This window comes from Anticarsia gemmatalis, chromosome 5 (assembly GCF_050436995.1).
Source record: "Anticarsia gemmatalis isolate Benzon Research Colony breed Stoneville strain chromosome 5, ilAntGemm2 primary, whole genome shotgun sequence".
Lineage (NCBI taxonomy): Eukaryota > Metazoa > Arthropoda > Insecta > Lepidoptera > Erebidae > Anticarsia > Anticarsia gemmatalis.
In genome coordinates, this window is record NC_134749.1 from 4,548,852 (window position 1) to 4,566,203 (window position 17,352).

General features: G+C 36.4%; 1 protein-coding gene across 1 annotated transcript; it reads left to right on the forward strand.

Moving 5' to 3' along the window:
- Positions 1–465: 465 nt before the first annotated feature.
- RhoGAP93B (MyTH4 and RhoGAP_KIAA1688 domain-containing protein RhoGAP93B) lies at positions 466–17,084 on the forward strand. The gene is made up of 22 exons (XM_076114242.1): positions 466–605; positions 794–884; positions 1,412–1,504; positions 1,595–1,729; positions 3,436–3,575; positions 3,976–4,099; positions 4,999–5,104; positions 5,428–5,537; positions 5,738–5,836; positions 6,999–7,138; positions 8,428–8,586; positions 8,910–9,052; positions 9,313–9,432; positions 9,730–9,888; positions 10,256–10,554; positions 10,891–11,070; positions 11,278–11,483; positions 11,773–11,965; positions 12,241–12,372; positions 12,576–12,816; positions 13,086–13,240; positions 13,323–17,084. The coding sequence occupies exons 1-22, from the start codon at positions 592–594 to the stop codon at positions 13,545–13,547; spliced, it is 3,264 nt and encodes a 1,087-aa protein (XP_075970357.1). The 5' UTR covers positions 466–591; the 3' UTR covers positions 13,548–17,084.
- Positions 17,085–17,352: the final 268 nt, after the last annotated feature.

The following is a 17,352-nucleotide window of genomic DNA, read 5'->3' on the forward strand; positions in this document are numbered from 1 at the left end:
ATTTTAAACGTGCCTTGTAAACGCTTTCTGAATATCATTCTTCACTTCACTGATGTCATGAGTCATTGCCAAACTTTTTTTGTGTAACGTTTGAACAGCAGTTATTTTATCACAGCGTGTAACTATAATAGATATTCTAAAAAGACTTAAAAAGAGAGATTATTACTTCAAATTTTAGAATTTTAATGTATATTTTAACAAAATAACGCCAAAATTACTTTTTGATGCTACCGAAAATGTATGTAACGCACGTTTTATGCAGGTTTAAATGAAACAGAAAATATAGTGACATAAGTATTATATTAAGCTACTAATATTTTTTGTATTTGAGGCAAATATTTACCAGGGGTTTTGTAATATTTAGTTACTTGTAATTATTTAGAATTATCTAATTTACAAAAACAATTATTTTTTATTAAATTTCCAAAATATTACAATCACTGACATTTGGAACTTCAGCACAAACGCGCCCATCAATGAAGTAAACATTCAACATGGATGGTTTCCGACTATTCTCATCCGTATTTTAGGTCAAATAATTGTTTAAGATGTGTAAGTGAAGTTAAGAAAAGTTAATGTTAATTAGTGAAAATGTCTTCGGAAAGGTAATTTGTTCCTTAAAACTTTTATTTTAATTGTTGACAAATTGCTTCCGATATCCGTAGTTGAAAGTTGCAAAATCAATAAAGTACGCGGAAATCGCTAATGTCACGCCCTGAATTCGGAGTCAAATTGTTGCTGTGTGATATAAAAGTGGCAGTAAAGTTGAGACGTGGGTAATGTTTTATTCTAGGGTGGAATGGGTGGAGATTATCGAGCCGAAGACAAAGGAGCATATGTATGCTAACCTAACCACAGGAGAATGCGTATGGGATCCACCTGAGGTATACTACGTTGAAATTTTCTCTAACTTTCATGTACAGGCGCCGGTAGCAAGTTTCACTATCATTTTCTTTTACTTACGTCATTTTTACGCTTAGTTTACTCGCAATTGGCGTTTATTTATTTCATAATGTATCTACTTCTTGTATTTGAAAGCCCTGGGGGTATTCCTGATTTGTGACTCACATTAATATTTTCTCTTGACTTGAGGCTAGTGTTTTAGTCTATAGAGCTTTTTCTAATTGCTTTAATTCATTGTTCTCTATATTTATATGTCATAAATGTGCAAAGATAATATTAATTTAGAAGCAATATCCAAAGCTTAAACATATGAAAAGATACACAGTAAATATAAAAAATAAAATATAGTACAGCTTGTATTTAATTATTATTTATAACTAAGTGCTCCTATGAAATGCATATTAATAGGGATCCTTATAACCAGTATTCTAAACATTATAAGTTTATATATAAAATGTTTTTTTTTATTATCTTGCATGTGTATTAACAACATTTCCACTTGTTTTAGGGAGTAAAAGTTAAGCGCACAGACTCATCACAATGGTGGGAACTTTTTGATATCAACACACATAGGTTTTACTATTACAATGCTTCTACACAGGTAATTATTTAACAATGACATAATGTAATTAAAAAACTTCATGTAATTATTAGGTAACACCTCTTGCTGATATACAATCTCTTTTTTTAGACTACTGTTTGGCATAGGCCTACTGATTGTGACATCATACCACTAGCTAAACTACAGACATTGAAACAGAACACTGACCCTCAGAAGAGAAGAGAAACTTCTACACAGACACAAGTCAATCAACCTGCACCTCAGGTAAGGATTTCATTGAGTATTAAACTAGCAGTGCTGTCTTGATTCATATAAATAATCTAGAATTGCATACTTTCTTTACATATAATTAAATAATACATGTTAGTGTTATGGAATAAACAGCTGAGTTTTAATAGAGGTTCACTGTATGGTGTAATGTTGAACCTAAATACTCATTTGTGATAATGGGTTGGAAGCGATTACAATAAAACCAAACTATTCTTGGGTTTTAAAAAAATATTTTTACAAAATGGTTGGTCCTATATGACAAGATGTATGAATGTGGCAAGCTTACTTTGTAAAGATAATAGTAAAAGGCAGTAAGGGGTCATTGGTTTCTGCATACTTCTATGGAAATAAGTGAGTTAATATATAATTATGATTGATTTATTAAATGACATAATAAAATCATATCAAAATCCTATATTCAATGAATCAATGAAACTGAGGATCAGTTAGTTCTGCTCTAGCATTGTTATATTGTAGAATGTGGAAACATTTTATCAACATTGACATATTTTGTTAAAAAGTAGGACTGACACAATGGTTATTGTGTTGCACAAGAGATGGTGTTGATATTGAATGAGGTTATTTAAAGCCATTTGTTCAATGTTTTTATTCTGTTGTTTCAATGTATATCTGTACTAATAATGTACTGGTATCGAAGTAGAGATATGCAATGTTAATTTGTTTGTGTAGCCTTAAAAAAGATTTAAAAAATTTCATAAGATCTTTTATAATTAGTAGCGCATTACCTTACTTTTTGTGCAAGATCAGATTATTATACATGGTGAGAAAATTCAAAAGGTTATGATAAATATTTCGATGTGTTAGGAGTCACTAGTTGCGTAGCTAGTGTGTGTCATTATTAAAGAAAGTATAGCCTATGTTAGTTGACCATTGACACGACGCGTCGTGAGATTCAATTTGATGCGGTTGAATGATTTTCTATTCACTTCTCATTTCTGCACATTCACTTAACAGATATATTTTTTATTATATGAAATCGCTGAACGCCTGCGGCTTCGCATGTCGAGATGCGGGTTTTAATTTAAGCGAAATTCTAATTGGTGTAATGACAAAAACTATCAGATGGTTTAGCTTTCATATTATTCTATTCGTCAGCCGACAGCTGGTATGAAAAGTTTCTTCATCAAGTTACTTCAAATCACGCGGAGGTCTTGTTCTTTAGGGCCATAGTCCTAGTATAAAATATTTAAGATGTGATACGAAATTCCCGTTAGTAGAGATTATAAACGGTACAAAGTCGATAGAGGAAGTGAGCACCTGCAAATATCCCGCTAAAACTTGATTATGCAAGGCTTTTTATGTCTAGCATGTTGTTAAAATTACTTGCGGAAGTTGGCGGCACCCGCTCTAAAGAAAAATTATAATTTTTGCATGACACCAATATGCTAGGCAATAAATTTTACCGCTAAGCGGAAGAATGAAGTAATTAAACAGTGAAAAGATACATTGTTTCTATAATAAGATATCAAACAGCTGGTTGTGTTATGACATTGTATTCATGTTTTACTCGACTAAATACTTATCATCACGATAAATTTAATCTACTCTCAGTTTTTTTGTATCCATACAATGAAACTTTCTCCTGTCTATCAATATGAAAACAATACCACATTTCGATACTAATATGTATAGAAACTATACAGTACAATAGGTTTTTAAAACAATGCTTTGATGTACAGGTGCCTACAATAGACCCAGTTAGTAGCAACGGCAATAGTACAGTCGCAAGCGCAAGTAAGCTGTCACCGAGTAACGCAAAAAATGTCACTCTCACGCAAACCAGTCCCGTGCGAACTAGGAGGTCGCATTACCATCATAGGTGAGAAATTTTGCTTATTGCTGTTACGTACTTAATTTTCATATGTTCTAATGAATTCGGTAAATGATGCAAACTAATGTATTAATAAGCTAACAATGATATGAAAACTTCATACAACTGTCAGATTGTGTTAAACTTCAGACAAACAGTAGAACTATGATTTTATCTAATAGGTACTTTGTGTCAGCACTCAGTTCTTGTTTTGAATTTAGACGACCTTTCGCGAGCCGTTTAATCACAGCATACATTGGTTTGTTTGTATAAAAAATTATACTACATTCGTCAAACTTGACAGAGTTATTAGATGACGATTAACCTATGTTGTGTTCTTCTCCTAATATGTCTATAGTAATACACTGAGTTTATTTCCTTATAATAAGGTTAATGAATATGTGTCCAGGAACAGTGGTGAGAGTCGACGGGGAAGGTTGAGCGAAGATGGCACCACACAGTTGTGTCGGCACACGGACTCCGGCCGGTCTTCAGACAGCAGCATCAGCAGTGCCCAACAGAGAAGGAAACAGGTACACTACAGTTAAATAAGCTACAATATGTCCTACAATTCAGTTTCATAGGTTCTGGAATTCCGGATAAGTGTCACATAACTTAAATCATAAAGTGACAGAAAATGTGTGACGAATACTGATAATATTGCACCTGATAAATTATTTGTTACTTGTCCAGAAGTAGTGAAACCAGGCATTATATTTTCTATTGCAAATATACCCCTATTTCTAAACGTAAGTGTTAAGTTTGATCTTTTTTTTCATAATTGTATCTCTGCTCTCTTAAAGTTTTCGTGACAAAGTGTACTGTAATACTATACTGTAATTCCTTGCCTACATGCTGTGCTTTTATTTGATAATGTTCTCAATCTATATGATAATGGGGTAGATAAAATGTTGAGTAGGGATGTCCCCTCCTTGACACAGGGTTCTTACCTATAGTATAGTAGAGGTCATTGCCCTATTCCAACTATTTATGTTGCGGTTTATTCAAGGTTGGCTGTCTACAGTCAACATCAAAAAGTACTAAACAAATTCAAACTTACAAAACTACCTGGCTTTTGAGTTGAACTGTACGTATTAAACTACAGCAAATATGTTTAGGAGTCCGACAACTTAATAGAGGGCCTTGGCATGCACAATTAGTCTGGATTACCTATAACTAACAATTCTGGCTATTGACGAAATAAAGTAGCTGTTTCAAATAAGCCACCATCAGCTGCAAAAGTTCACACAGCACAGCAGCGGTTCACAGATGTTCTAAATTTCGTATACTTCGGACAGCCTCTAATGCAAGGCTCTCTGTTAAATTTTTAGACTATAGTAACTGTGTCCGTTGTGTTTAAAAAAATAGGAAATGGGGATTTTTATGTTCTTCAAAGATTAAGTTTTAATGTAAATATTTTGTATTGTTTTAGGAACTAAGTGCAGCTGTATGTAATCCCCCTGTATGTACCCCACAACTAAGGAAACGAAGTAGCGCAGCTCCCACGCACGAGAGTGAGAAGTGGTCTCCACATTCAGGTAATTGAAAACACACACAATGTATGCATAGACATTTTTAAAGTACATAATTTATTTTTAACGAAAAATGTCCCTATACTAGATGAGTCAAGAATTAATTACAGCTATCCAACACTCATATGAAATGGATATAAAATTTTCCAGGCTTGACACAATAGTCGAAGCGAACTTTACGCTACTAACTATTACGAAACGAGACGTTGTGGGTTGATTGCCCGTATAAAAATTTCAATAATCAAAGAAAAATGCTAACCCCTGATTAATGTTTGTGAAATTGCTACTCTTAAATTATGATAACTTTTCTAATAATTAAATATTTTCAGGCCTAAATCGTAGCGGCAGCTTTATATCGCCTAGGAAAGATGCGTCTGATGATTCGATGCACGAAAAGTATTTCAAATCAGTTGAAAGTACCCCACTGACTAGAAGAAAGGTAATCTTTTATAATATTATAAATAGGGCCAATTTCATCACTCCTGGATAAGTGTTGGTTAGCATTACAAGAAGAATATTGACGGGTATTTTAAATGTAGCTGTCACTCTATCTGTCCACGACTTATCCATGAATATTGAGACTGGCTTTTAATATAAAATGTAACCTAGTATGTTATTGTGTGTAATGTACGGTTTCAGTTAAAACAGCAGTCAGCTGGTGGTTCGTCCTGTGATTCGGCCTCGCCTCAAAGCCCTAGCAGTCCTTTACAAAAACCGCAACCTACACCATTCCTGCAGGTTAGTATTACTAAGATAATTTTAAACTTAACCTCTTAACTCTTAGTTTATTGACCTGAACGTTATACAGCACTTATTATTCACGCCCGTTATACTCTACAGTGAAGGCAGAGGTTAGCCAAACAACTGTGTGAAGACAATGGAATGTTTAATTTTTATGAATCATTATTAACAGTAAGATAAACAATGGATTGCAATATTATGTTAAAAAATGAGTAAGAAAACATTTTTTCCTTGGTCACGGCATCACGCGTGAATGGCTGGACCGATTTTAATCATTCTTATTGTGTTGTATTTGTTATAATTAGGAAAAGGTTCTTACGAAAAAAAAATATTAAGAAAATCTCTCAGAAATATTGAACAATAGACATTTAATTTTGCATATTTTAGGCGGTACGAAGTTCGCCGGGTCAGCTAGTATATAATAAAAGCTAACAGCTAACTACATTATCATTGTTATAGTGATTCATCTTATACAAAGTGTGAACAAATCACTTATTTTGCTATGTTGTCACAGCATCTGGAGTTTATTAAGGTCATAAGTAGCGGGCATTGAGCCACTACAGTGTGTAATGAACACTGCGATAAGGGCCTCTTACGTCGCGTGGGTGAATCATTTATCGCGGCTGAGATATTCCGTCAATTGGCTTAGTCTATTAACGTAACTATTCAATTGTAAGAGTAACATAGCGCCTATCCTCACGCCCTTGACATGATTGAGCACTTGGTATAAATAAGCCAGGAATTTTGAGGTCATCTGGCTATTTTTATATGTGTATTGTTGGTGGCGATATAAATATCTATTACGACAAATATAAACGTATATTGTGTAATTAACTGCAGTTCTGTATTTATAATGACTATTTTTATTCGAGCATTTAAGTAAAAAAGATTTCTAAAATTTACAATCAGACTAATTTGCGAAACTCACATTTGTAAAATGTAACGTAAATGATATTATTATAATACGATCTATGGAAAGATATGATTGATTTTACGTTTTGGATTAGGTACTTGTTGTCTTAACAACATTACACTGCTCGAGTGGATTTTAGTAGTAGCGTAATACTATTTAACATATTCTTGTGAAGCGATACACTCAAAATACTAATACATTTTATTAAACAATTAGTATCTTAATTCACATGTATATTGTTTGCAGACGACAGCAGCCCGGCCATCGCTGGTGTCATCGATATCATTGGCGACGGACGCGGCGGGCGGCGGCGGCTCCCGAGTCATGCACAGTCTTGAGCGACCTCATCAACTCTCAAGGCATGCTAGAGAACGATTCTCTGATAGGTCAGTAATACTTTATAATAATAATGTCCTATTTACGTGCTCTCCGAGGCACGGAAGTCTTCGACCTCAACTTCCTAACTCCGGGCAATTTCTAAGAAATTCTTAACAGAAAATCTCTAATCGAAAAGACTTTTTGGCTTCAAACCTGAAGATTCAAACCCGAGACCTCTCGCACAGCGGTCGCATACACTACCGACCGCGCCACAGAGGCAGTAGGAGTACTTTATGACATGACTAGCTTTTGTTCGCAAAATCGTCCGCTTGGTTTGTGACTTAGGACAGAATTTTCATACAAACTTTCATCCCCTATTTTAGCCTCTTGGGGGTAGAATTGATCATAATCCCTTAGCGAATGCCTACGTTATAACATCTACCTGCACGCCAAATTTCAGCCTGATCCGTCTAGTGGTTTGGGCTGTGCGTTGATTGATCACTATGTCAGTCAGTCACCTTTAATTTATATATATTTAGATTTAAGACTATTTGACAAAGTACAAAGCATTGGTAGTGTTAGTTGCCAGGTCATTATCAGTGCATTGAGTGCTGTAGGTTCGCTTTTTACACGAAATGTGATGATCGAGATTTCGTTGTGTTTGATATTAAGGGTTTATTTTATTTGTTTGTCAAGTAATCCATATTGTAACAATTGCATCTATGTATGATTTAGTACTGTATTCCCCAACAGCATTAAACAGTTTTGTTATAGTGGTATTTCAGATAATAACGTGCGTTGTCTTGTGACTCACATGTCCCAGTTATTCGTATTCATTGCTTTTGCCTAGATACTGAAACGTTTTTACGACGTTCGACCTACATAGTTTATTGAGTGATCCGTTTTTGAAAACATCAATATTTTGTGAAGATAGACATTTTATTACATTGCTTCTACTGACACTAATATCCTGTAATAATTTCACTGTTCCGGTGATAAAAAATACTTCAGTTGAACCAAAATACCGAGTTGTTAATTTCGGTTTCGTAGCTTCAAACGAAAATCTCTAAAACCAAAGATGGTTTATACTGTGACTGTTATTTATTTTGTTCTTTCTCACTCCCACTATCTGTGAATTGATTGATAGTAACAAACCACTGTACAAGTAATCAGAGCCTAAAAGACGTTTATTAGTAAGAGAATCAATCAATTTCAAAACTGCATATTATTATGAGTAAAAGAGACAAAACACTGTAACTTAACTTATAAGAGCTTGTACTAAGTTTATATTTTGTCCATTAAGTATTGTTTATATAATAAGACAGAATTTATAGTTGTATTTATTAACTATTTCCAGACATTTAGACAAGGACCGACTAGCGGAACTGGAGCGTATGGACAGGTACCCTGAGAAGCAAGCGGTGTACAGTGTGGACAAGCCTTTCAGACAGACCAGCCTTGATCTACGTCATAATGCAGCTACTGCTAACTGGCACCCAGCGAGGGACTTCACGAGGTTAGTACTAGTAATGCTTTACTAATCATAATCTCTGATTGTAAGTCAGTATTTTCAAATATATGTAATTTTCTTGTACCTTATTACTTTTTATAATGCCTCTGTGGTGCAACTGTAATGTACGCGATGCCGTGTCGTATTAGGATTAAGTTGATCGAACCAAGAAGATAAAATTCTCGCCGATAGTTGAAAAGACGCGTAAAACAAAACGTAGATACGTAGAAAAACGTCCCCAAAAAGGTGTAAAAACCCATTCAAAAGCGCTCTAGTTTGCTGAGTTAAAACTGTAACACTGAAAACTATAAAAATGCTTTGTCGTGCAGGCGCCAGCAGGCGGAGCCGGAGCGCTACACGTCAAGCAAGACGTCGGTGTCGTCGGGCAGCAGCAGCAAGCACCGCGCACACGACACACACCACAACTTCATGCGACTCTCCTCCGCTAACGAACAGGATAATATTGCAGCTGGTATGTAAACTTGTTGTTTATTTAAATCTGTAATAGTAATAATTTGTATCACCCTTTAATCTTCTATAATGTATTTTGCCTCAGACTATATTTTTATTTAGACATAGGCACTATTAATCCGGTAATCGGTCTAAAAAACTTTCGTAAATAGTTTGTGGTTTGTCATGTGCGTTATATTATTATCAAATATATTACGTAGGTCCGCAGACTTTTATAATAAAAAAATAAGTTAAATATTTGTTAACTATTGTTATCTACAGTGAACTACAAACTAAAATGCGTGAACCTGGAGCCTCCACTGACGGAACCAAACGTACAGAAACACAACCAACGACTGAGCGATAGATCCACTGCGCCCAGAGACCGCACCAAGTCGAGACGTAAGATACATGTTCTTTTATCATAAAACACTTTTATTGCTAATGCAAAACTCGGGCAATGACAAGTTCCATATTTTAAATATTGATTATGACAGAGTATTATTTTGTCTATGAAGATTATATTATTATACAAGTTAGATATCCGGCAAAATACGATCGTAAAAGTACGTACACGTGCTCATAAAATTGTAAGACAAGACAAATATGTGCATAAAAATATTTGTCAGTCACTTTATTCCATAGACTTTTATTAAGTGTGTTATGTATGTTTTATTGTATTTGTTTCGTATACTATAGGACACAAGAGGCCTGTGGAAGTGGACGAGGGCGGCATAGACGGCGAGGAGGAAGAGGACGAGGGGGGCAGCTCTCCGCTGTACTGCAACTGGGACCTGCGCGGCATGCAGCACCTGCTGCCGCTACAAGACTATATCATACAACAAGCCAAGTTGTCCAGTAAGTGTAATTTATTTTTCATATTAAGAGTCTTGTAGTTAAAGAGCAATTTATATTGCTTTCGCCTTCAAATACCTATCATTAGGAATAAACGTTAACCTTGTGACTATTTGTGTCTAAATTTTCATGAATGTTGCTTATTAACGTCGGCAAATGTCGACAAAAATATAGCGTCGTGAGTACTTTCTGATTTGTCGAGTATAGCCGACCGTGGCGGTCAAAGGGTTAAAATGTGCCAAGGGGCTATCCAAAATTTATCTAGTTTTTATTGTCGCTTATTACATCTAGCTGTTAATGCGTGATACATTTTCATTAAATATTTTGTTGTACTAACGTGACGAACTAAAAATCTTTGTTCTCGCTACAGGTCGTAGTCGCTACGGTGGAGGTTCAGGGTCGGACGGCGAGTCCGGCTCGTCTCGCTCCCACTCGCGGTCGGGGTCGGAGCGCTCTCTGTCGGGGCACGAGCCCGACAACGAGTCCTCCGACGGTGGCGCGCGCACGCCGGATGACGACGACGGCTCGGGCGTGTACCTGCCGCACGCCTACACGCACGCGCACACGCACCGGCCCGTCGACGTCGAGTACATGAACCATGGAGTCGCCTATTATAATACCTTCGTCGGATTCGACAGGGAAAGACAGCCATCGCCTGGGATACATAGAGTGAGTTTTATTCAAATAGTAGCATGACTTATTACTATATCTTTATATATATATAATTCCTTTGTAAGTGTGTATGTCACTGAACTAAACGACTGGACCGATTTTGATGAAATTTTTTGTGTGTGTACAAGGGGATCTGAGAATGGTGTAGATTCACAATTTTGTCCGCTGGACAATGTTTTTTATTTAATTTTTATGGCAAAACAACGTTCGCCGTGTCAGCTAATGACTTATATTCTACCTTAATTTTAAAGTGCCATACGGTTGAAAGTATTTATACGGTTGAAGTGACTAATGTTTTCTTAAAACTTTTATAAAGTTGTATTTGTCGTATAGACGTCGTCCCTGGGCGGAGGGGCGGGTGCTGGTGGGGCGGGGGCGGGCGCGGAGGAGTGCGGGGGCGGCGCGCTGTACAGCCCCGTGCGCCAGCACGCGCCGCGCCCGCCGCTGGAGCAGGACATCGAGATCTTCGCCAAGGATAACCTCAACTTCAACAAGGGCATCTTTAGGAGGAAGGTATGACCGCATACCCTTTACATTATTTAGTAGTGTAGATTTCCGACTTAGTTGGTTTAAGCATCGATTTCACACGTCAGTCCTATACTTTTATACCTCCGTTAAGTTGTATTAGCTAACGTATACGCTTTTATCCATTGGTACCGCGCAAATTTCATGAATATTATATTTCGCTTACTCAACAATGAACAAAAAAACTTATTTCAGGCGTCAGTCCGCGACATGTTATCATGGACGTCATCGTCAATAAGCGCGCCGATGGTGGGTGCAGAGTGGGACAAGGCCCACAAGAAGGCCGCCATAGACCTGTTCCGCCTCGTACAGATCTACATGGGCGACCGCAAGGCGCGCCCCGGCATGACGCTCAACTCCGTCGCGCAGGACATACTACACGCCACTTTTGCTAACGACAAGTATGGTTTTTTAACATTTATTAATCTATATTCTATGTATTCCATTATCTTGAATGTATATTTAAAATAGAGCTAGTCACAGTGTTTGGTCATTGAAACAGTTGACTATTCGGGTCTCTAGTCCACGACATGACTAGAAATCGTGTGTATTTAATACAGGCGAATAGTGAATATTCTATAGTTAAAAATCTTAAGTTTAGCAAGATGATATGCTTTTATTTGTGTAAACTCGTAAAGCGAAAAATGTCGTACAAACTTTTCATGATTAAAATATAAATTTTACCCTTAGGTTACGCGACGAGTTGTACGTGCAGTTATGCAGACAAACGACAGAGAATCCACTGCGGGACTCGTTGCTCCGCGGGTGGGAGCTTCTGGCCGTGTGCTTAGCCTTCGTGCCGCCGTCGCCCGCCTTCCAGCCGGCACTCACCAACTATGTCAATAGACATCGAGATCCGGCCTTCGCGGACGCATTCCCTGAGGTACTATATTTATAACACACATAATAATACACCATTTACAACAGCATACAATAGAAAAAAAAAACATAAATGTTAGCATATTATAGCAGTCTATTGTGGTCCAAACACCCAGTGCATTTACCAGTCGGATAAAGATGTTCGGTGTTCAGAAAATATTGCCGCGAACGCTTCATAAATGAGTGATTTAATTTGATTCTCTTTTTCGATCCTTTGCTGTTACAGTTTGTTGCCGATCATCTACATATTCGTTAGTGTTATATTTTCCATTCTTTCAGGTTGGGAAATGGCCTATTCACGTCCAAGTATCGCATTACGCGGGAGTAGCATGTAAAAGATTAGAAAGGATCGGCTTTGGAGGAAAGAGGCAACCCAGAAAACCCACGACGGATGATATTGATCAAGCGAGGGTAAGTACATAGTAGTTTAGAGAAATATAGTTTTGTTAGTAGGTACATGGGTTTCACGCGAAGATGCATTGCTGGCTTAAGCTTTATGCAAAATTCGACTTTATGAAGTTGGTTAAAAATATAGTTAAATCAATCCAAGACGCACGCACGCCTTTTGTATTGTTAGTTTTTGTTAAAAATATCTCATCATATTTCTATTACAGATACAAATCTTCCGCCAATCAATGTTCGGCAATACGCTGTCAGAAGTGATGTCGTTGCAAAAGGAACGGTTTCCTAACCGTCAGCTGCCGTGGGTGCAAGTGGCTCTGTCACAACAAGTGCTGGCTCTCAACGGGCGGGAGACCGAGGGGATCTTCCGAGTGTCGGCCGACGTGGACGAAGTCAATGCGCTGAAGGCGAAGATCGATAACTGGGAGCTACCCGATGCTTCCACTTTGACTGGTGAGTTTTCGTATTCAACTGTTATAATCATCTCAGATCGAAAAGCTGTTGTCTGTTTAATGATAGATGATAGGCATGAGACACGAATGAGGGCTTTTTCTCGATTCGCTTATCTCTCCTACTAGTCACAGTAATATTATATAGATCGTTTTGATTATTTTAAACTTCGTTAATAACTTTGGAAAACCTAAAATACTAGCTACATTGTATAAGTTTACTATAGGGAAGTTAATATTGAGATATAATGATCGTTTGGTGTCGGTGTCCAGACGCGCACGCGCCCGCCAGCCTGCTGAAGCTGTGGTACCGCGAGCTGTACGAGCCGCTGATCCCCGACGCGCTGTACGCGGCCTGCGTGGCGGCCGGCACCGACTTCGCGCTGTGCTCCCGCGCGCTGCTGCGCCTGCCGCCCATCAACCGCCTCGTCAGTACACGCTTTATACTCGTTGACACCGTGGCCGATTGACATACTTTCGATTTACTAATACCTGCATTTTATATTTCAGGTCCTCACCTACTTAATAAGCTTCCTCCAACAATTCACGGCGCCCGAAGTGGTGAGTCAAACTAAAATGGACTCGGCCAACCTCGCGATGGTGTTCGCCCCGAACTGTTTACGCTGCACGTCGCAGGACCCGCGCGTCATACTCGAGAACGCGCGTAAAGAGATGACCTTCCTCAAAACTCTCATCACCAACCTCGACACTTCTCACGTCCAAGATCTGCTGTGACCGATGAATCTCAGTTACTGCAATAACAACGTTGCTTCCGAATCGTCGACTGACTTCTAGGGAACGTTCACTACTCACGATCGACTCTAGGCAGCTGAGTGGTGAGACCTACCGTCATACGAATATCATACCGGGAACTTGCGTGTATACCGTATTCCTTCAATCACTTGATGCGTCTAGTCCGTGTGTCTCGCGGATCTATCCGCGGAGATAACGTGCGGTATACATTCAAAATCCAATACTTCCCTTAATTAATTACGTATATTTGACATTCTTGTATATTTTTTGTATTTTTGTACGCTATAAATGAATAATTTTATTTGGTTGTACCCAAAGATATTTAATGAGATGTGATTTTAATTATATTAGACTTGAGCTTTACGAAAATGTATTTGCAATGTGTTTTGAAAGAATTTGTTGTTGGTACGGCTGCGTGATTGTTTTATTAGTTACGGTTTACAAGTATTGTTTAGTGAGGGAGAGGAGTGAACGGTTCTGTTTAAGTGTACCATTACGTTATTGTCGTTTGATAAATGTTCATGAGATATCACTCTAAAACATGGTGCTCTACAAACTTAAAGATGCACCTCAACTATCGTGTGCTCACTACGTACTCTATTAATTATTATAATCACACTGCATATTGACTTGACAGTGCTAGTAATGCTCGTGCTTATTCTAAATTGTATCTACTAAATTACGTGTAAGACATTTTTACGATGTAAAATTAAAATTTATTACGACAAAGTTATAAATGAAAATATATTAGAACAAAATGTTTATAATGTTACATAGTGGGTACACGGTGTGGACACATCTCGATTCTCTATTTAATAATTAAAAGTATGATTCGAAAGGAATTCCGCATAAAGGCTTCTACACATTATTTATTAAACATTTCATTAAGCAACTATCTTAATGCCTGTTAAATTACTCTACTTCAACCTTAATATTTTACCATCAAGTTTATTTTAGTGGTATTATTAAGTGATTAGGACGTTACATCACAAATATATAATTGTCGTTTAGTTTATAAAAAATACGTTGAAGTTATATTTTACCAAATTTCGACCACTAAACGCATTTATTTTTCACAATGTAAGTTACTGTAGTATAAGTTTGTTTCTCAGCAATACTTTATAGAGATACTCTAGTACCTCAGTGGGAACATGCCTTCATGATCACTTACCTACTGTCACGTATGAAGACATGCTAACAAACTTCGCCTAGGTAGTCAGAGTTCCTTTACTAATCGAACGAAAGAAAATATGTCAGATTAAAAAGTTACTATTATAGTATAGGTGAATTTAAAAGGCAGCTTTAAATTAGACAAGCTTAATGGAAATATAATAATAAAGATTCCTATTGGCACGGTTTGTGATTATTGCTATAATTTGATATTCAATATGATGTCTACGGAACATGTTGCGCATGCGCTCCGTGAGGTTCCACACTTTTTTGTTGATAAGTTCCTCATTCTGTATTGTTTCCTGTATTTTTTACAAATATGCTTTCGCTATTTATTGATAAGCCACTTTTGTTGTTAGGTCAAATGCAACTCCAGTTAATTTGAAATATTTCACATGATATTTTGTCAGTTTGGTCACCGATTTTATTATTACCAATGCGTTGTGTTTTTGTGACACTAATATAAGTACGCATAGAATTATTTTTAATAGAAAGTCAGTAGTTTTAAACTTTTGAATCTCCCTTAAATTTCATATTGCTATGCAAGAATAGTTAGTTTAAAACCCCAGTTCGTAGAAAGTTAATTCATATAGCTTGTTGCAATACTTTTGTCTAAGAGACTCTTTAATTACAATCTTTGTGCAAAGGCTTCTATTTTGAAGACTAATCTATATACTTTATGACGTCGCAATAAATAGATTATTTAAATAAATAAAATAATGGCAGATTAAATTTACATAGAGTTAAAAAGAGCATTATAAATGTCACAATGTAATTCCACAAAGATACCCTGAAGTGTTCTTTTGGGTTATGTCAAGTACCCACTCCGTATTAAAGTGTTTCCCTTTATTTATATAAGTTTGAATGTCGAAGGTGCGTTTACTATTGCAGTACAGTGTGATTCAAATCGAATGAACTTCCAGACTTTCTCATTTCCTACTCTATATTTCTAATATAAAACCTCATTTTATAAAGCAATAATATACGCGTACATGTATACAATAAATGGATAGATAGTATTTACTGCCTCGAATAAAATACACTATTATGAATATTTTCGGTTGTCAGAGGCAGCTTATATTTTGTTACGTTATTTTTTTAGAATATTTTGTCTATTTTTTTTAGGAATACTCTACTAATAGCCGCGACTGGTTATCTGTTTCACTAACACTACTAATACGTTTTGTCTTGATCTCAAAATCGAATAGTTTCGCCTAATTGGTATTCAGTTTAAAGTATGAGCGTGGAATAATTTATTCTCCAATAAATCAATATATAAATAAATCTCTTTAAGTTGGAATGTCGGAATAATTATACGAGTAAGTAATAGGTCTGCTACACGCGCGGTAAAACAGAACTAATCGACCAATAGAATGGTTACCCAATCAGTGATATTTAATGTGTTAACTAAAACATGGGTACAAGTTATCTGTACAATACCGCAACCATAAACTTGGATGTCTATGTACAACATGCTTTCAAACACGGGACGCAAATAAAAAAAAAGTATATTTGTATATCAATGTTACCGTAACGAAACCTATATTTGTGCCATAAATATTAACATATACCTAACAATTACTTGTTAATACAGTGAAGACCTTGTTGTACTGTACTGTGTCAAAGAACCGGGTTGCTTATCCCAGGAGAGTATAGTCTTGTTAAGAACAAACATATTTTAAACTTTCGTTACCAGTAAAGGCTGCTTCCTTAGCCGTTCAACGCCGATGGCAGTAAGGTTTTTCGCTGTGATTTGATTGTTAGGCATCTATAGATTTTTAACCTGGATCAGAATCTTCTGGTATATAGTGACCCGCGCCTGTGACGTCTATACTCTTCACAATCTTTATAATATTTTAGTTGCTAGGTACGAAGATTTGTTTTAGAATGCTTCTGAATGGTTAGATGGTTAACGAGGACGGTACTTTGTAGGATAGGAACGGAGGATGAATAAGCTCTCAATATTCCCGTATGTTATATGATATTTGTTCTAAGAATAACAGAAGAGCACAATTTATTTTCTTGTGTACATTATTAGTTAGCTATTTATCAAAGTATAGCGTTTACATAGTTCTATTATCGCGATGCAGCGAAGCTACTATAATATAATAGTAGTATACCAATGTGCTTGTAACTTCTCATCATGTAAAATTGTATAGTGCTTATAAATAGTTCCAGATGATAATTTTCGTCGACCTTGATATCCCTTTGTACATAACATGCCTATTTTCTTTATTGTTTATGACAATATAACGCCTACGATGTTCATAATGTAGATTATCACTGTAAATGTGAACGTTCAGGAGAAATAAATTACTAAATATCCGGTGGATATACTGCGAATACCAATGTTTTGTTTTATTTACCTTCTGCTTACTACTTCTGTGTACTTCTAAGATGAGGATCTATGTTAATACAATTGCAACATAAAACAGAATTTTTGAAATATTTCAGTAAACTTCACTCATGAAAATAACGAAAATTTTAATGACTTATACCCATTACGCTAAGCATAAAATCTAATGACCACTTTATGTTTTGCTATCACAAGTGATACAAATATTACCTAACATATTACGACATTGGTGCTTTTTAAAGCCCTCATTATGTCATTTAT

What these genes read in the sequence shown, in the direction of transcription:
- RhoGAP93B (XM_076114242.1), top strand. An exon ending in CCCAACAGAGAAGGAAACAG is followed by an intron (nt 4,100 to 4,998) that starts GTACACTACAGT and finishes GTATTGTTTTAG; the next exon opens with GAACTAAGTGCAGCTGTATG. An exon ending in AGAGAACGATTCTCTGATAG is followed by an intron (nt 7,139 to 8,427) that starts GTCAGTAATACT and finishes AACTATTTCCAG; the next exon opens with ACATTTAGACAAGGACCGAC.